The 19,994-nt window shown below is 43.5% G+C and overlaps 2 protein-coding genes across 4 annotated transcripts; one reads left to right on the forward strand and one right to left on the reverse strand.

The window, feature by feature from the left end:
* Window positions 1–1,055: 1,055 nt before the first annotated feature.
* On the reverse strand, window positions 1,056–7,693 carry c11h11orf24 (chromosome 11 C11orf24 homolog). The gene is made up of 4 exons (XM_077022333.1): window positions 7,266–7,693; window positions 6,343–6,524; window positions 3,124–3,222; window positions 1,056–2,710 (listed from the first exon to the last, which is right to left on the reverse strand). Exons 2-4 carry the CDS (start codon window positions 6,467–6,469, stop codon window positions 1,818–1,820), a joined length of 1,119 nt encoding a protein of 372 aa, XP_076878448.1. The 5' UTR covers window positions 6,470–6,524; window positions 7,266–7,693; the 3' UTR covers window positions 1,056–1,817.
* A 395-nt stretch (window positions 7,694–8,088) lies between these two features.
* ap3s2 (adaptor related protein complex 3 subunit sigma 2) lies at window positions 8,089–12,041 on the forward strand. Of its 3 annotated transcripts, none has more exons than XM_077022334.1 (6): window positions 8,089–8,246; window positions 8,722–8,813; window positions 9,051–9,162; window positions 9,522–9,593; window positions 10,684–10,791; window positions 11,460–12,041. In XM_077022334.1, the coding sequence occupies exons 1-6, from the start codon at window positions 8,178–8,180 to the stop codon at window positions 11,583–11,585; spliced, it is 579 nt and encodes a 192-aa protein (XP_076878449.1). In that variant the 5' UTR covers window positions 8,089–8,177; the 3' UTR covers window positions 11,586–12,041. The 3 variants fall into 3 exon arrangements, with proteins under 3 accessions (XP_076878449.1, XP_076878450.1, XP_076878451.1); XM_077022335.1 differs by lacking the exon at window positions 8,089–8,246 and adding an exon at window positions 8,317–8,428; XM_077022336.1 differs by lacking the exon at window positions 8,089–8,246 and adding an exon at window positions 8,437–8,560.
* The last annotated feature ends 7,953 nt before the right edge of the window (window positions 12,042–19,994 follow it).

Genomic DNA, 19,994 nt, shown 5'->3' on the forward strand with positions numbered 1-19,994 from the left:
TATTTCTGGCTTAATAAAAACCATATGGGACAGGTTCTCTTAAAACAAAAAGCTCACGCACACTCCATGCTGGCAAGTTTAGCGATAACCACACCCTCATAACACCTACTCCAGAATTCAGAAGATCAACACAGCAGTCACACAATACTAAAGGTCACGACTTCCTACTGATTCAGACAAGCTGTCATGAAGATCAATTGCGATCAGTTTTTCCACAGACAACCAGAAGATAATTATTTTTATTTATTTTGAGAATAAACCATGCACTTATTGAGGGCACACGCTTGAAACAGTGTCAGCACACACAAGGCATACCTCGTCAGAGCGCACACAGCCAGGAGGTCGTCTGTAGCTCGCAGAGCGTTGCTCAATATGTTTTGGCTGGAAATTTATCAGGCCTCCTTCTCTTCTGGCATGAAGGTAAAGAATGCAGCGATTGGGAAAGTGAGGCCTACAGAAATCCAGCCCTGGGGATCCGAGGAGAGGAGATGGAAAACAGGGTAAAGGCTGTTGGACAACTACACCCTGTAACGCTTCAGGGGTCAAGCCAGGAGAAAGCGGTCCCGGATGGCCAAGGATCACAGCAGACCTGAAGCTGCTTGATGCCGCTTTGATACGGTAAGAGGCATTCAGGCCCCCCTCCCCAAAACAAAGACCTCCGTGATTAGGCCGTGTTAGAGGTGCTGGAAACCCCGCCCCTCACTGACGCTTGTTACTTTCATCTCTACCAATTAAACCTGCAGACCTTGTTGGTTCCACTACAAACAGACCCTCCATGAGTATCATACTTTTCCAGGGAGCAATTATTGTGCTACAGATGTGGTTTGTTTATGTGTACCATCTTGTTTACACCAAAGGCTGATTGATATGCTCCTCTAATAAAACACCCAGGAGTCTGTGGGAAACGCTGCAAGTCAGGGCTCATTGGCTCCGAGAGGAATTGCATGGCAACGTATGCACTCATTCTCAGCTCAGGCACAAATTACAGCCAAATATGGGCAACCTGCTTCACTCTCACTCACAAAACATCGACAAGAAAACCACCACACCCAATCCATTCTTTGTTCGCGTTTATTCCTTTGCAAAGTAAATTCTTTTCTTCTTTAGTGCTTTAGTATGATTTACAGATTTACGTTGGCACGTGCGAGATTGTTCCACCTGTGTTACGTCCTTCCCAGCTCTCTTAAGCAGAGCTAATACTCCCTCCACTCCTGGAATGAAGTTCATAATGGCTAAATAATTCCCTTGGTTTTCATTAAATGTGCTTCAGTGCCACAGTCAACATTTTGGCATCCATTCTTGACCCAGAGTGGAATGGTTTAAGTAAAAAAAAAAAAACCCACAAAACAAAATAAAATTAAAGGCATAATCAGCTCGTTCTAATACAAAACAAGCATGAAATATTGAACATTATTGGAAACAATGAAGACAAATATTGCACCATTAAATCCTTTAGAATGACATTCACTCGGAGAAGGTTATGGGTTAAAAATAAGGCTTATGTCCCATGTGTTGGGTATGGAAGGTTCATCTGCATAGGGGGAAAAGGAATCCTTATTGGAAGAACCTCGTCACGAGGCTGTCCAGCCAGTACACCACCACTCACAGAGCTTCGGCCCAGCGGACAGTGTGACATTTGCAATGTAGTTGAGAGAGCGTTGCATGTGCAGCCCATGAGAGTCCCTTCAAGGTTGACAGACGGTGCCATGGTGAACACGTTTACATCTGTAAGATCCCCAGAACCTCCTCCATCTGCTGAATCAGGCTTGCAGAGGAGAAAACAAAGCAAAAATAGTTCATTTACTGCTAGTAAACGCTCAGAGCCCTGAGTCAGAGTACATGCCATTGATGAGATAGTCCACCTGCGTGTAGTCCTTCCTCCTGTATCCCTCATACGCCTGCCTGAGGAAGAGGACGACTGTGACCACGAAGAAGAACAAGCCGAACATTAGCACGGCCAACAGAGAGCTGGTGTTCACCACGTGGCTGGTCAGTGGTTCGTTGGCTTCCTCAAACACCTTCTGACGTTTCCTGTCCCTGCCGCCGTCACCAGCGCCTGGCGTGTCGGACTGCCCTCCAGATGGGGACTTTGCGGGCTTGGCCGTGGATGGTAAAGGATCTGTGCCCCCCTCAGAAGGGACAGGGTGGGTGGAGTTAGATGGAGGGAGCAGAACGGACGTCACAGGTGTGGTTACAGGATGTTCTGGCTCTCGGGTGGTGATGGACGTCGGCGCGGTCGGTGGTTGGTTGAGAACGGTAGACAGTGGTGGAGTGGTAGTACTTGTGTTTGGGTGTGCTGCAAGTGCGCTTGTTAATGGTGGTGGTGGTGGTGTTGTGGCATTAGTTGTGGTGTTCATGGTGGTGGCGTTCGGTGTGGTTGCGGTGGTTGTTGCCATGGCTTCAGCTGTTGTGGTTATTGTGGTGGCATTTGTTGTGGTTGGAGCGGTAGGTGGCACTTTTACAGTAGACTTGGGGCTAGAGCTGGCAGAGGGCTGTGAACTGGCTGAAGAGTTGACCTCAGATCTGGGATCCCCAACAGGGACGGTGATGTGGGGCTGTGGGGCCTTCGTGCTGCTGTTAGACGGCGTGGGTGGTGGCGACGCCTTCACAGGACCAGCAGGCTGGTTGGATGCAGGCGGATCTGAAGGACGTTTGGATGTAGGTGAGTGGAGCACGCCATCATCGTGGTCATGTGTTGGCGTGTTCGCTCCTATGGACCAAAGCAGAAGCATCACTGAGGACAGCCTGAGGGTTAGCAGCAACCGCACTGCTGTTTAACCTGAGCACTAGCCTTACTGGCCTCGTTATCCTTGCTGTTATCGAGGCTAGTGAGGCTAGCGAGGCTAGTCAGGTAAACGAAAGGGCCACGGAGTGAGAAAACGTTCACACTTGCATGTGTGCATTCGAGTTTCAAGCAGGGGTAAAAGGTCAAAGTGACATTTCAGTTTCTTTCTGTGGACTCCACAAAGAGCAAAACAGGTATACACAGGTCAAAATGAGCCAGACAATTAAATGCTTAAAAATAAAGACATCAAGTTAGCCCGCGTTTGTCCAAACATCAAATTTGTCTGAGAGTCTGTAGAAATGCTTGTGAAAACACAGATGTCTGGCCTCATTACTTACCTTGTTTTACATCACATGATGTGTTATTAGGGCAATATAGGAAAAGACACTTGGACTTCTCTTCAATGTATCTTGCCTGGTTACACAGTTTCACAGGACCTAAGAAAAGCAAACAAACACCACTTCAAATCAGAATGAATTGATTTCTATTAACGTTACCATGAGAGTGAAGCCATCCAGTATGGATGAGCCTGATGAAACAGTGTTTGAGCGCAGTGTGGTAGAGTAGTGGAAACAGCTCACACTTCAACACAACTACTGCTCTTTATGGGAATCCGACACGCATGCAGGAAATGGCGAGAGACTCGGCAGACTCATTAGACATTTCCAAAAGGACACCCCAGCCTCACTTACATAAAGCTCAGTCAACAAACTCAGTTGTGTGTCAGGATCAAATACAAAAATGCTGCCAAATTTAAGCAGGAAAACATGACAACACTCAGGAAGTCCATGAAAAGGAGTTTTTTGTCTGCAGCTAGGCTCAATTCTGCAGAAAAACATCCTCACTGGCCTTCATCACAGAAAGAGTGCCATACTGACTGCTATAGTATTAGGCGACACAGTCAGAAAGAGGAGTGTGTTTAAAGCAGCCCTTTCACTGAGAGTACTGCTCACACCACAGTCCACCACAGCGTTCATTACCCACCTGTGCACCTCGAACACAAATACCAACGACCAACCAGGACTGGCTCACTGAAGCATCAAAATCATCAAAATGTTCATAGAGGAATGTTGAATCACTCGGTCTTAAATTGCCGAGACCTGCTTCCTGAACACCACTCTCACGCAGGCCACTGGGAAACCAGACGTGGCCGGGAGGGAAGACGGGCGCGTTTACGCCGGCTTTGATCTGCTTCCTGCCACGTGTGCATGGAGTTTAGTACGCCTCTCTGGCCTCACTCCAGCCCGACCCACGCGCCTCACCCCACCTCACCCCACCTCACTCTTCTGCTTCCTGTGCTAGGTCACCATCAGAATATCTTCCTGTCCAACTCCCACCACCCCCCGATGACCACCGCTCACAGAGGGACCCCTAGTGCAGTGCCCACACCTCAGACATACTATCCTGGAGTCTGAGGACACACCGGGGGCGGAGCTCCATGGTTCCAGAGGCGGAGCCGAACCACCTCCCCACGATGAAACGCAGTGGGGACACTAGAGCCGAGCGCCACCTCAGGGGGGGCAGGAAGTTGACGGCAGCCCCAGCCACCCTGCTTGGAGTTTAGAAATGATTCACCACCTGTTCCTAATGGCCCACAACAGCAGGAGGAAGAGGAGGGAGGATGGCAGGGAAGGCTGTGCGTGTGTGTGTGTGTGTGTGTGTGTGTGTGTGTGTGTGTGTGTGTGTGTGTATGAGAACCTCACTGTGAACCAGTACAGCCCCAGGTGTCAGGGCAGGCTGCAGGTCACTGCGCAGCATGCCTGGACTGCCTGCATGCGCGCACACACACACACACACACACACACACACACACACACACACACACACACACACACACACACACACACACACACACACACGGGTACGTGAGCTGGCGTGTGTAATGAGTGTGTATTTATAGACAAACATTTCAGCCGTCCAGATGGACACAGCCTCTTCCACTCACTTTTACTCTGCCCGCTGTATGGAGGCACCACGAGACATGCAGTAACTGTACACCAGCAACGTGCGGTCGTGATTGGGTGGAGGTGGGGGGCGGAGAGAGAGGACACTCTCCATGACTGGGTGGAGGTGGGGGCGGAGAGAGAGGACACTCTCCATGACTGGGTGGAGGTGGAGAGAGAGGACACTCTCCATGACTGGGAGGAGGTGGAGAGAGAGGACACTCTCCATGATTGGGTGGGGGTGGAGAGAGAGGACACTCTCCATGATTGGGTGGGGGTGGAGAGAGAGGACACTCTCCATGACTGGGTGGGGGTGGAGTAAGAGGACACTCTCCATGACTGGGTGGAGGTGGAGAGAGAGGACACTCTCCATGACTGGGTGGAGGTGAGGGTGGAGAGAGAGGACACTCTCCATGACTGGGTGGAGGTGGAGAGAGAGGACACTCTCCATGACTGGGTGGAGGTGGGGGTGGAGAGAGGACACTCTCCATGACAGGGTGGAGGTGGGGGTGGAGAGAGGACACTCTCCATGACTGGGTGGAGGTGGGGGTGGAGAGAGGACACTCTCCATGACTGGGTGGAGGTGGGGGTGGAGAGAGGACACTCTCCATGACTGGGTGGAGGTGGGGGTGGAGAGAGGACACTCTCCATGGTTCTGCTCCGATATACAGGATGACCAAGATGATGACATGCATCACCAAACAAACAAAAACACAAACAAACAGCATGATAAAAAATAAATAAATAAAACGGCTTGACAAAACCTAGTAAGGACACGCACACATGGGCCAGTGAGTGGTCCACACACACACACACACACACACACACACACACACACACACACACACACACACACACACACACACAGCCTAGTGACTGGCCCATACACATACACACACACACACAGATGCAGCCTAGTGCCTGGCTCACACACAAATACTCTAGCGTGTGACCCACACACACACAGACCAGCACCTGGCTCATACACACACACACAGTTCTTTCATCTTAAATCTGAACCACATGGCCCTTCTCAAAGCACGTCCTTCAAGGAAGAGATGTTAAAAAAAACAAAACATATGGCTTTGCTTTTTTCCAAAAAATATGATATTCCACAGGCACCCGTTCACTGTTTTATCTCTGAAGGGAGCGATCAGGACATATTTTATCTTAACCAGAAAAAACAAACCTGATCCCCAGATTCTCCTATGGACATGAAAGCTTCTCATGGAAAAGGAAGAATGAGTAAAATGAAGTAGAAAATGTAAAGTACACATATGAATTCACCATTTATAGATAAGTCACATTACATTACTATTACAAACAGAACCCTACACATGTTTACATCTTTAATTGACTGTAGAGTTCAAACTTAATTACAAATGTTTGATTCTTTTTAAAAAGCTTATAGAAAAAAAAACTGATTAGCAACAACATACACCGTAGCGCGAACACACAGACACACACCCACCCTGGAATATTTACAAATGTGTACCACTAACTTGCTCCAATCAAAAAGCCAAACAGAATTTTGTCTTTTACCCATAAAAAAGGTTGAAACTGTAAACTATCAAGATCACTCAAACTGTGCCACTTGAGAGATCACAGACTCACACTTTTCAACAGTGCATTGCGTCGGGTCAGACGTAGTCATGTCGGAGACTACGCTGTAGGAGAGCGTGTGCAGACACGGGAGAGATGGCAGAAGACCCAGGAGGATCACGAGGAGGTGAGCAGTCATGGCGAGGGTGGTGGATCACTCCGGCACTCACACCACCATCACAGTCCCCCTACACCTGCAGGATAAACACATCCAGGACCAGGAAACGGCCCGTTAGCAAATAATATGGACTTCACCTCGACGTGATCAGCTGTCACGCTTTTGTGAGGTTAATGTCACAGAGGATTGCATGGTGTGTACAGCATGAGACTAAAACAGTAGTCTAGTCTATTGGGTGACACCATCTAGTGGTCACCCACCAAACTACAAGTAGAGCTGCTGATTGAGTATAATTGAAATAAAAATAATAATAAAAAGGTTAAAAAATGACCGTATAGGTGACAAAATATCTCGGAAAGCATACAATCTTCACCTGAAAGGAAAACTAACCCCAATATCCTTTTAAAAACACCAGTTTGCACCGATTTGTGGCAGATCATATGCAAACGTTAGGTAGGCTATGAGGAAGTTTAAGCATTTAAAAGCAGGTTTGAGGTTTAGTTCCTTCACCACTCCCAGATCTCTGTGGCACTGCCCACAAAGTCAACCACGCTGCTCCCGGATCCGTGGGACGTGCATCTAACCACTGATCACAACCAGCAACGTGGCAGGAGGACGTGTGAACTCATCTTACACTCTCTTCTCCAGATAAACACCATCTGTACCGGGCCGGCGTGTTTCGGGAGCCACTAGTGAGGCGAAGTGGACCCGAACAGTTTAAACAGTGAAGTAACGCAGTGAGGTCGAACAGGCGCTTTTATTGCTCTACACACCGAGAAAAGTTCACAGAAGCAGCCAACGCCTTCACGTAACTCACCAGAACGGGCGTTTAAAGCTGGACAGACCCCAGCTGCACATGTAGTTCGATATGGACCCCACCGCCTAGCTGGAGAGCCACGGAACAGGACGTGGTTCTGGATCAGCGCCCCGTCCAACACACCGGCCCGTGTTATCTGATCCGCCCGCCTCCGCTCCCCTGTAGTCCCGTTACAAGCGTTTAAAGTCTAAACCTTCAATACCATCCCAACTACAAAAAAACAAACAAAACTGAACTAAAATGGTTTAAAACTGCGCGCTAATGGTTCAAACCATCTTACACCACAGTCTTATTTATACAATCTCAACTATATTAGTATTTAAAGGGTTATTGCTAACTAACAGCGCATCACGTTCACAACAACATTCGCTGCTAACACAGCTAGCTGGGGGAAACAGCCACAGAACCGCGTCAGAGCGGCTGTGTAACTAGTACATCCGGGTACTGACTGGTGTAACTAGTACTTCCGGGTACTGACGGACACTCTCTGTCAAAATAAGAGACTTCTGCACGTCACACGTACATCTACACGCTGACACATTCGATTTAAGCTTCAGTCTAGAAATGGCTTCGTTGTTTTGTCAAAACGTTATTTATTTTAACCCAAAAGCCAATAACGAATGATCTTGGATTTACGTTTAATTTTAGTATAACTTTCTTTTAATTAAAGCAATGCATGTTATTCCTATTTATTTATTTCAATCGCATCACGCTAAATGTGTATTATCCTTGTAAAATATATAGTGGAGGGTACATATACTCGTTAATACACGGCTAACACAATAACAATATTGGTATTAACTTTTATTATGACGTTAACGTTTATGTGACACGGAAGTAATAGCAGGAGTTATTTTCATGACCGAAGCAAGATTTATCTAGATTCAAAGCAGCAACACACCAAGAACAAGAATGATTAAGGCTATACTTATTTTTAACAACCATGGGAAACCACGACTTATCAGATTCTACCAATATTTTGTAAGAATAGCTTATAAACACATTATAATTCTGTTCGCTAGTTATAGGTAGCGCACTGTGTTCTGCTGTCAGCTGATTAATCAGCTGAGTCTATTTTAATTTCGGTTTATAGGTGTAAACGGATTCATCCGCCGCATATCTTGGTTATTAACGCCGTGTGAAGATGCTTTATACAAATATAGGTTAGCCGTCACAAATCTAGCAGTTAGCTTGTTAGCTGTAATAATTTTACATAGTTGATTACGTTCACAAATACATCCAGTAAATGGTGGTTAATTGAAATGCACAGTACCTGGTGACGGGGTCCAGTCGAGGTCCGCTGATACAACTTCTATACCCAGTAGTTAAATAATGTATTAGTTAAGTCATGTGTTTTGAAGGAGAGACATGACCGCTGGTGGGTCTGCAGGGCTGGAGTTAGGAGAAACTCCACAAATACACCCTGACCACTCTGTCCCTGTGCGTTATTATACAGGCAGAAGACATGCAGCAACAAATCATCAGGGAGACTTTTCATCTGGTCTCAAAGAGAGACGACAACGTCTGCAATTTCCTGGAAGGCGGCAGGTAAAACTGCAATACGCTTTAAAGTTAATACGTTAATATAAAGTTAATATAATATAATGAAAGTTAAATCAATGTTGTATAGTATTGCATCAAAATACATGCTTTAAAGTTTCAGAATGGGGTGAGTTACATTAAAACTCTTGGTGGTTTAGTGATTCATATTATTGATGACAGACATGTTACAAAGGCTGTATGTACATGCATACATGTGTGTTTATTCTAGTCTTTTACTTACAGTTTGATTGGTGGCTCAGACTACAAGCTGATCTACAGACACTATGCAACACTTTACTTTGTGTTTTGTGTGGACTCATCTGAGAGTGAACTTGGAATTCTAGATCTTATACAGGTAAATTCAATACAGTCACACAACAAGGATGTATTTATGTGACCTTAGCCATTAAAGGCGTACCTTCAACACAAGCGCACATAAACACAGTGATGTGTTCATACCACAAGATGTCAGCATGCCATTAATAAGTGAGACAGCTATTGCTGTGGCCCTATTCTGTCGGAGTATATGATATATATATGTGTGTGTGTGTGTGTGTGTGTGTGTGTGTGTGTGTGTGTGAGAGAGAGAGAGATGTGTCTAATCCCATAACCACTTTATGTTTGTTTGTCACAGATGCCCTGATGCTTTTGTTTAGGAATGTGTCATTATCATGTCTGTGGTGCTGTTTAATTTGAGTTTAATTTTGTGTACAGGTATTTGTGGAGACTCTGGATAAGTGCTTCGAGAATGTGTGTGAGCTGGACCTGATCTTCCACATGGACAAAGTGAGGCCCATGTTTTGATTTCACACATTAAGAGTAAATAAAAAAGCACTACCACAAATCATAAAAATATGTAATATATGATATTTAATGAAAGGAAAATGTAGTCAAGTAAGACTTAGGATTTAAAAACACCTGTATTCTGAAAACATCTTGTGGAACACTGGTTCAGGGGTTATAGAAGAAAAACACCTCTGTCTCCCACCGACTGATGGGCAGCAGTGTGGAGGATTAACGGTAGGGCTCCCTCAGCTCAGCCAGGTCCTCAGAGTGCACATGGACCGGCAGCACGTGCTTCAGACGCTGTTAGAGGCTTTGGGCGAGAGGGCTATGGCGTGGCTCTGTGCTCCTGATGACCTCTGACCCAGCTGGTGTCCATACGCAGCCAGTAGCCCTGTGGAACAGGCTGGCCTAGATCCCTCGGAAGATCTTCTGACTGTCGTCTACCCGATTTTATGTTTCTTCAAAGATAGTATGCAGTTTTGTAGATGTTAGTTTTATTGGGCACTAATGATATACCAGCATCAAGAGGTTTATGAGTTTTTAGTAACTGTGTGACACTAAAATCATCCATTTATTATTTTTTATTGTCCGTGAACTCTACAAATGGTACAGTGATGCTTTCTGAAATGACATTTTCTTATTTTCCAGGTTGTTGTCTTTGTGGTTTTGTGCTGTATGTATTTCCTCTGCTCGTTCGTTAATGTACGCCGACATTCTGTCAGGTGTGGATTTCAATATTTCAGACTGATATTGCAAATTCTCAGTAACACAGCATCATCACAATCCACACCTCATAAAGCCATAAAGACTCCTATGCGGTCTTGATTGTTTGGCCTCTTGCACATACACTATCTAATCTTAGGGGGCTTTTATGAGCTCCCTTCTCTTACTGTACTCTTTCTTCAGTGGAATCAGAGCAGCTGGCTTGCAGAGGAATGCTGTAATAGTTTTAATTGCCCTCTTCAGTATTGATAACACTGATAACAGACTTTATTCACATCCTCATCCTGGTATTTTCTCCGTACACACACACCTTAGGTTTCATCCAGGAAATGAGCCTTGGACTGAGAGGGTGTGTTGTGTGTTGCAGGTGCATTACATCTTGCAGGAGGTGGTCATGGGTGGTATGGTTCTGGAGACCAACATGAATGAGATCGTTGCTCAGGTCGAGCTTCAGAACCGCATGGAGAAATCTGAGGTGAACTTTCTGAATTTACACCTACACACACCATTACACCTACAATACACACAAACGTTTTATAAAGAGGAGCAGCCTCTGTTATAGAGGAGGCACTGTCATAATCCACCAGGAGGAAGGAGGGGCTTTGTCATGCAACCTCATCTGTGTGTGTCTATTGGCTTTGACACTGTGTCCCGCGGCCAGGATGGGAGGGCTACATTCTCCAGATGTGCTAAAGGTCATGGCGACTTTCTGCCATCGTAATGAGTGTGTGGCTGGTACTTTCGTGTTACCATAATATTGGCCTGAACACCTGAATCATCTCCCCTCCTCAACCACTTCTCCTGTTCAGTCGGCAGTAGCGCCCGCATGTGTGTGTGTGTGTGTGTGTTGTCTGAGGCACGGTTTATGAGAATAAGAACGCTAACGATGAAGGGGGTAATATCACTGATGATTTACAAGCACTGGAGGCTTGGACCTGTGTGAAGGGTGTGAGCCAGCGTTCACTGAACATCAGGGTCAGCATGTGTGCTGCGTGGCTGGATAAAGCTTTAATTTTGAGATCAACTATCAATTGAAAATGATTTACTAATCTTTGCTATTCTACAGAAACCTCTTTTGTTCCTCCAGTATGTTGGGGTGAACACCAATGCACCATCATTAGTAACCTGTGGTGTTTCCCACAGGGGGGACTGTCTGCCGCTCCGGCTCGAGCTGTGTCAGCGGTCAAGAATATGAACCTTCCGGAAATTCCTCGCAACATCAACATCGGAGACATCAACATTAAAGTGCCCAGTCTGTCCCCGTTTTGAGGCAAAACTGCTTCTGATTGGCCCGGGCTTGATTCTGGAATAGAGAACTAGTAGATACTTCACCCACTCCAGTGGTGGACTGCCTGTTGCCGCGGGTGTGTGGTGGCAGCAGGGGGCGGTCTAACACTGGTGTGTGGTGGCAGCCGGGGGCGGTCCTCCGCTGGTGTGTGGTGGCAGCAGGGGGCGGTCCTACGCTGGTCCCGGGTCATGTGTGTGATGTCATTTATTTCACAAGGTTGTTTTCTTATGAAATCCTGCCATTTGTTTTGTTTGCACATTGTTTTGTATATATGATTTTAGTGTAGCAACATTCCAAAGCAAGTAATTGTTACAAATATTTCTGCTGCCATTCTGACCGCCAAATCCCCAGAAGATGCCTAATGATCATTATTTATTCTTTACCCTTGTACCCATGAACATACTGTACATGTTGAGTCATTAAAATGTTTGTCCAGATTTTGTCAGTTATTTATTCTGACTACACTGTTCATTTTAGAGTCCTGTTGCACTGTGTAATTAATGTAGATTTAGGTTTTAAAAATCTGGCAAAAACAACGAACCAACTCTCAATTCATCAACCTGGTCTTTGGATGAGCTGTGAACTGCTGCGATTCTTGGTCTAGTTGTGCTACATCTAGCCTGCGCTCTCAGAGAGAAGCACGCTGACTGCTTGCGTCTACGGGTATGACAGCAGATAAGCAGACGCTCTGATCCAGAGCCGCTTACCAAAGTGCTTTAGATGTCTACTCAGAGTGTCCTTAACACCAATAGGTTCGAGTCCAAACGTCCCTGTAACCAAGGTACTGGAAATGAGTTTGAGTGCTGAGATGCACGAGATATCTGGTTCAACGCACTGCAGGCACTGAACAGGACGGCTGCAAATCTCCTTACAGGTCCCTGATTAGGTTTACAGTTTTTTATGACTGCTAACATGCGTTTGTCCAAACTGTAGTCACATTTTCAAAACTCTTAGCAGTGAACACATCAGTCTTCAGTGGCTATACAATTAGTACAATTCATGTTGTTTTTGCACAAAATGCAGTCATTTTACATGTTTCTATAATGCTTACGTTTTCTATACACACAAGGTTATCCAATAACAAAATTCTGGATCATTTTTGTTTTATTTACAAATGCTTGCACAAGGCATGTCAAAAATGAAAATCTAGGGTTCAAAACCTTAAATATTGTATAAAATGCAAAGTTATGCAAAAACAAAGGCAGCTAAAAAGCTATTACTGTAATACACATTTTTTGCACATATAGATCAATGAAATAAAATGAGGTACAGTAATGTACCGGGTCAGAGAGGAGCAAATATAACAATTTGTTCTGCAATCTCAAGTGCTGGTTTGGTCCTTCACAAATGCCAGATTGGTCCCTATAACAGTGACCTCCTTCTTTCGTTTTTGAATGAACTCTACCAACAACTGGTTCCAGAAGCAGAAAGGGAACAGGTGGGAGGAAACACCAGGACATTTGTGATGGGACAATCTAGCATTTTGTCATTCTCATGTCATCACAAACTGGTTTATAGACCATCATTTATAGTGATGCCCCTTTTCCTCCCGCTTCCTTTTCCTGCCTGACTCCTTTTTTGTCTAATCTACATTCCCTATAGTACCTAACAGTAAATATCACTCATTGTGTAGACAGTATGTTGCCAAAACTGCACATATTTGAAAAGAAAAGTCCAAATGAAGCGGATTATAGGAAAATTAACTGACAAAGAAAACAACAGATGTTAGTGTAAAATGTCTGTTGTTTGCTGGGAGAGAGTAAAATATTACATGTAATACTGTTTCTGTATTGCCATCAAATGTTAGTTTTTTACAGTGGTTGTGTAGTGATTGACTATGTTAATCTTGAATAGAGCATCTGTGCTAGTGTATGAAAGAATGATTGGATATTGAACCAGGTTTGCTGTGTTTTAACAAATTTGATGTATAAAGAGAAAACTTTGCGTTGTGAAATGCAGAGTTGGTATTTAGTTAAGAAAATGCGCTTTTGTACAGGATATTAACAATTTGGCTATTTGTAAAGTATTGGGAAACGCATGTTAGCAATCGTAAAAAACTATAATAAATTGCTTAATAAAGTTTTTCCTACTCTTCTGTGTGCATGTGAGAGAGAGAGAGAGAGAGAGAGAGAGAGAGAGAGAGCAGTATCTTGCAGAATTGTGCAGTTTCCTAATAAGCTGTTATGTCTGGAAAGTTTTTACATTTCAGAAGATGTAGTGAATTACAGATTTACATTTACATTTACATTTATGGCATTTGGCAGACGCCCTTATCCAGAGCGACTTACATTTTTAAATTTCATTTTTAGATTTCAGTGTCCAGAACAGTCACAGAGCTTCAGAGCAGCTGTTGTAGTGATCAGCATAGTCCGAGTGTCGTAATGATCAGTCCAAGTGTTGTAATGATCAGTCCGAGTGTTGTAATGATCAGCCTTCCTAAGTGTTAAAGTGTAAACAGTTTCCACATCAGCTTACAATAATACTTTAACTGTGTTGGTTATGAAGCATGATGTGTTTTAGGAGTGATAGTGTTTGAATTTTATTTTTTTCACAAACGCATAATTAGGTGATCACATTTCAACATATTGCATATGGTGTTGAATACTGAAGGCACAGGTTTTAGGTGATGATAAATTTGAATTACTTTGCATGCACTTTTTTTGCACGTACGAGATTGATAAACCAGATAAACAGGATTTTATCTACTTTTGTGCATCCATAGAAACTGTATATCGAGTTAACTCAGGGAAAAGTATTTGATGAGTTACAATGTTTCAAAGACCATATACACCCAACAGATGGTTTCCCAAACACTCCCCCTTTATCCAGATGTGCATGTTTCACATACTGTTTTTAGCTGTATATTCATATATATTCCTAATCCTTCCACGTTTAGGTGTACATTTCTGTGTTCTTTCCCCTTAAGTGTGGCAGTAATGAAAAAAAAAGTTAAATGTTCAGTAGGCTCCAAAACCCTAACCCTAACCCTTCAGGACTGCCCCTAAGGAAACTGCAAATAAACAATAATTTTATGCTGATATAGTTTTCACACCCTAGAGACATTTATGTGCTCAACTTCTCTTTGGTGGTCTCAGAGACTCCAGCTAAAATAAATGATTAAAGAAAATCTTTATTTAGTTTCTGCCTGGTGTTGAGGGTCTCTCTCTCTCTCTGTCTCACACACACACACGCACACCATTGAGGTGGTAACAATGTAACAGTGAAATGAAATAGGATGTGTAGGATATGTATTCTCATTCATGTATTCTCATACAGTTACACTCAGGTAACTGTAGTGTACTATAGTGAAAAGATGTTTAAGACAGAACTCTGGCTGTTCAAATGTCAGAAAATATTACATTAAAGCGGGTTTGGGAAACGAGACAGAAACCGTCTTAATGAGGGAAACTTTAATAATCGCTCGACTGCAATTTATTCACTTTGTTGAAATTTGAAAACCTGTTTGTTGTTTAAAAAGTGGCTGACCTGTATATTTATTTTCAGTGCTCCGAGTTGAAATTCCTTTGGGATAGACTGATATTACAAAATAAAATAATTGTTGAAGTCATCGCAATTCAGTTTTACTTATGACAAATTGGGATCACTGGGCCCCAACTAACAGTTAATTCAGTGTCAACAAAATTATTTTGTTTTAAGGTTGCATTTTTCCTTCAATATCTTCAATATTGTTGCGTTGAACCGATTAAAAATCATTAAATATATATTTTAAAAACTTGACCTCTGCAGTTGGTGGTCAGTAAACTTTACAACTTACAAACTTTACATAACAATAAAATACATAGGTGGGGACAGTGTAGCACTAACCCTGCAACACACTCCAAAGGACTGTCAGGAACATCCAGGCATTTAACCAAATGCCTTTACTCACCTAAACCAATACCCACTCATTTTACTGTCAAATCTTAACTGGTATGTTCGATATGAATTGGTGTTTATTATTAACTGGTGTTTGTTATTAACTGGAGTTTACTATTGACTGGTGTTTGCTATTAGCAATCTGATTGTCTCTCAGTGTCCTTTGAAACTGAGCTTTCTGGCTGTAGAACAGATCTGATGTGCTGTCTGAAGTGCTGTCTTGGCCCTGTGTGAGGCCGTTCCTCCTCCTGTCCAGGTGCAGTAAAATCACTTGCACTGAGCAGTGTTGTTGGCACCGTGTATTTGTGACGTCATTGTAATTCACTCACATTTATACAGTTCTCCTATGACACCCATAAAGATAAAGGCCTATCTACACAGATATACCGTAATAGAGGGTCAGGAGTTAACTGATCAAATGTAAAACAAAGTTGTATCATTCATGAAACGTTTTCTGTTCAGGTCCTACTGCATTTTTTATATAGGTACTTATTTTAGAACAAAGAACACAGATGTGTATTTAAAATGTCCTTGTAGTGCTTTTAGTTATTATTATTATTAATAATAATAATAATAATAATAATAATAATAATAATAATAATTATTATTATTATTATTATTATTGTTTGCACTTTTATAGCACCTTTCAAAGTACCCAAGGACACTTTACAGAGAAATACAAAAGAAAAAGGGTTGGGGCTGCCACACTAAAAGATCAACCACCCATGGTGCTTAGCTTAAATCTGGGAACAACTAGAAGACCAGAGTCAGAAGCCGGCGAGTTGGGACATAGCGGTGCAAAAGGTTAGCCAGATATATGGGAGCCAAGCCAGAGGGTGCTTTAGAAGTGAGTATTAGAATTTTGTACTGGATGCGAAGCTTTATCGGAAGCCAATAAAGACACTCTAAGACAGGTGTTATATGATCATATTTCCTTCACTGGGTCAGAACACAAGCAGCAGCATTCTGAACAGTCTGAAGGAACCGAAGAGACTTGGAGGGGAGACCATAGAGGAGAGAGTTGCAGTAATCTAGTTTAGAAGTGATGAGGTCGTGAACCAAGGTTTCAGCAGATTTAGGAGACAGAAATGAACGAAGGTGGGAGATATTGTGGAGTTGGAGGAAGGCTGACTAGTGAGTGAACGTATATGAGGTTCGAATGAAAGAGTCGGATCAAACAGAACTCCAAGATTACGTGCATCAGGGGATGAATTCACAGGCATACCAGCAACAGTAAGATATGTATTGGCAAGGGCCACAGACTTAATAACAATGATAAGATACTCAGGATTATGGGCATTTTATAAAAGAAAATTAGCACGCAGCCACAGGTTGAGTTCATAGATGCATTTGGTGATGGATGGGGCTGGGAAAGGGGTGTGAGGTTTAAAGCTGAGATAAAGCTGAGTGTCGTCAGCATAGAGATGGAAGTTTAATCCATGCTGACATATTAACTCACCGAGAGGTAGAATATAAATGGTAAAGAGCATTGGTCCTTGCACTGAGCCCTGAGGAACACCCTGGGCAACTGGAACTAAATCTGATTTACAGTTACCCAAGCATATGAACTGATATCTATCGTAAAGGTAAGTGAACCAAGACATAACGGTACCAGAAAAACCAAGATCACGGAGCCGTGAGAGCCGTATTGCATGATTAACTGTATCGAAGGCAGCAGTGAGATCGAGGAGTAAAAGAAGTGAAGCATCCCCATTATCAGAGGACAGAAAAAGGTCATTTAAGACATATATAAATTAATTAATGATGCATTAATTACATTGGTCCGACTTGGACCCAGGTGTTAGAAGGTAATGTGTCGTTCTCCAGTGCAATCTTTAGATGTAGAAGACATCAGCCTCTGTTTGGGAGAAAAGGACAGGAAGACAGAGGTTTTGTGTTTACCGGTGACTGTGAAGGTCAATGCCATGTCTTTCATTCTGAGGTGATTTCCAGTACACTGATGTCAACATCAGGGCCATAAACCAGATAAGATCACATGATAAGATGAAGGCTGTTATATGAAGTTACAATAGCCATAGTGTTTTGCGTATTCATAAATGTCCCGCACGTGCATTTATTTGGGTACTAATACTGAATTGTGGCACAAGCCTGTGTGTTAATAGCCTCTCCATGCAAACTCTTCCATAATGTGACACCCACATAGCTCTGGAAACCAACCCTAAAAGATAAAATGCAGGAAGACATGCAAGTGGTGTAAAACAAAACATTACATTCACAAAGAAATCTACAAAGATACACTTCCTGTGTGCGGTAAAATTATATGCTGTTGAAGCGGGTTCGGGAAACGAGGCAGAAACCGCTTAATCCAGAAAATCCCGAGGAGGGAAACTTTATTTTCCACGCCACTCAAACAATAGCACTGTTTTCTCCCCCTCCCCTGGCACGCGCAGGCACCGCTCCCCCGTGTCACTTAAAGGGCTAAAACTCCCTGAGTGCCTGTCTGTTAGGGAATTCGCTGCGAGGAGTAGTAGTCGCTACACAGTCACGTTGCGAAAGAGGGGAGGCTGAGAGACTGGTGCAAACAACAATAACAACAACAATATTAATTATGTTTAATAATTATAATTAATATCAGTGTTAGTAATATTATTGTCACACCTTCCCCACAGAAGACTACATCCCTGTAGTCGATCATCATCACCTGGATTCTAACGTCTGACTCCAGACATCTGACTTTATACTCTTCGCTTCCTCACTGACTTTGCAAAGTATTGCCAGCTTTCCTAGATCTAATCCTGAGTGTTTATTCTTGTCGTGTTTCCCTGTGAACTTACCTGGAATGTTCTCCCGACGTCATCTGTGCCCCTCTGGTTTGTCTGCCTCGTTCTGCTTCCTCTCATGTGCTCTTGGACTTCCTCTACGTTGTGGATTCTGGATTACCCTCTTCTTATATGTTTTTTCATTACTATTATTATTACTATGACTATTAGCCATCAGTAGAGGAGTGGAGGGAACCTGCTGGGACCGTGGACGTGTACCTCCGGTGCTCTCGGGCTGGGGTTAGGAGAAGGGTTAGCAGGGTTAGGAGGAGGATTAGCAGGGTTAGCAGGAGGGTAAGAAGGGTTCGGAGGAGAGCTAGGAGGGCTAGGAGTGTTAGGAGGAGAGTAAGAAGGTTTCGGAGGAGGGTTAGTATACACAATACAGACATGGACATTGATTTGGCACAACTAAAATTATAAACAATACTCATCTGCCTACCAAGGGATAACCTGCACAGAAATAAAAGAGTTTGGTTGGGTTTCCCACCTAAAATCCAGGAAGAGACTTAACTCCACTTTCTGTGTAGTACTATGAAAGGCCTACTGTGAGGAGGGTTGGTTGAATGGGCATGTAGTAATAAAAAAATGCTGATTATTGAAGTTTGGATTTTGATAACTATTTTGAGGAACTTTGTGAACAATCACACTTTGTTTTCTTATTTTTCTTATATAAATAATATACACTCACTGGCTACTTTATAGGTACACCTTACTAGTACCAGGTTGGACCTCCTTTTGCTGTCAGAACTGCTTTAGTACTTTGTGGCATAAATTTAACAAGGTACTGGAAACACTCCTCAGAGAGTCTGGTCCATCTCCCGTTCCACCACATCCCAAAGGTGCTCTATTGGATTGAGATCTGGTGACTGTGGAGTCCATTCGAGTACAGTGAACTCATTGTTCAAGAAACCAGTCTGAGATGAGTCGCGCTTTATGACATAGCACGCTATCTTGCTGGAAGTAGCCATCAGAAGATGTGCACACTGTGATCATAAGGGGATGGACATGGTCAGCAAAAATCCTCAGGTAGGCTGTGGCATTGACATGATGCTCAATTGGTATTAATGGACAAGGTGTGCCAGGAAAATATCCCCCACACCATTGCTCCACCACCACCAGCCTGAACTGGGCAGGATACACGGCAGGATGGATCTATGCTTTCATGTTGTTGATGCCAAATTCTGATCCTACCATCCGAATGTTGCAGCAGAAATCGAGACTCATCAGACCAGGCAACGTTTTTCCAATACCTAAATGCACTGAGTTGCTGCCATGTGATTGGCTGATTAGACATTTGCGTTAATGAGCAGTTGGACAGGTGTACCTAATAAAGTGGCCTGTTAGTGTAATTTTTTTCTACATGGTGACTAAATTAGTAAAGATGCTGTTTGAGTAAACCTGCTTTGCCTGCAGTGTCTACTGTTAAACTTCTTTCAAACTACCATCACTACAAAGTCTTACTTTCTGATTTTCAGGACAACAATCAGGATCAGAATCAATTTCAGTTCTCCAGATAATGTTGCATTTAAGATGAGTTTGTGTAGGCCTCACCAGGACCAGAGACGTGTTAGTGCAATAGTGCATTTTCAACTAACTCAGCAGATTCAATCAGCCCATTGGTGGTTGCAGTCCCCGCCCCTGCAATGCTGCTGGTAAGTAATGTGCCCTGTGGAACCCAGCGGTTACTGGTTTATTCTTTGTTAATAGATCAGCTATTAAAGACGGTTATGAGGA

Source organism: Brachyhypopomus gauderio, chromosome 11, assembly GCF_052324685.1.
Source record: "Brachyhypopomus gauderio isolate BG-103 chromosome 11, BGAUD_0.2, whole genome shotgun sequence".
Taxonomy (NCBI): Eukaryota; Metazoa; Chordata; class Actinopteri; order Gymnotiformes; family Hypopomidae; genus Brachyhypopomus; species Brachyhypopomus gauderio.

Excerpts from the sequence above, each read along its gene's own strand:
- c11h11orf24 (XM_077022333.1), bottom strand. The coding sequence starts at position 6,469 with ATGACTGCTCACCTCCTCGTGATCCTCCTGGGTCTTCTGCCATCTCTC. Across the intron at positions 3,223-6,342 it reads GCAATGCACTGTTGAAAAGT|GTCCTGTGAAACTGTGTAAC; the intron begins GTGAGTCTGTGA and ends TGCTTTTCTTAG. Across the intron at positions 2,711-3,123 it reads ATCATGTGATGTAAAACAAG|GAGCGAACACGCCAACACAT; the intron begins GTAAGTAATGAG and ends TTTGGTCCATAG.
- ap3s2 (XM_077022334.1), top strand. The coding sequence starts at position 8,178 with ATGATTAAGGCTATACTTATTTTTAACAACCATGGGAAACCACGACTT. Across the intron at positions 9,163-9,521 it reads GAATTCTAGATCTTATACAG|GTATTTGTGGAGACTCTGGA; the intron begins GTAAATTCAATA and ends TTTTGTGTACAG. Across the intron at positions 9,594-10,683 it reads TGATCTTCCACATGGACAAA|GTGCATTACATCTTGCAGGA; the intron begins GTGAGGCCCATG and ends TGTGTGTTGCAG.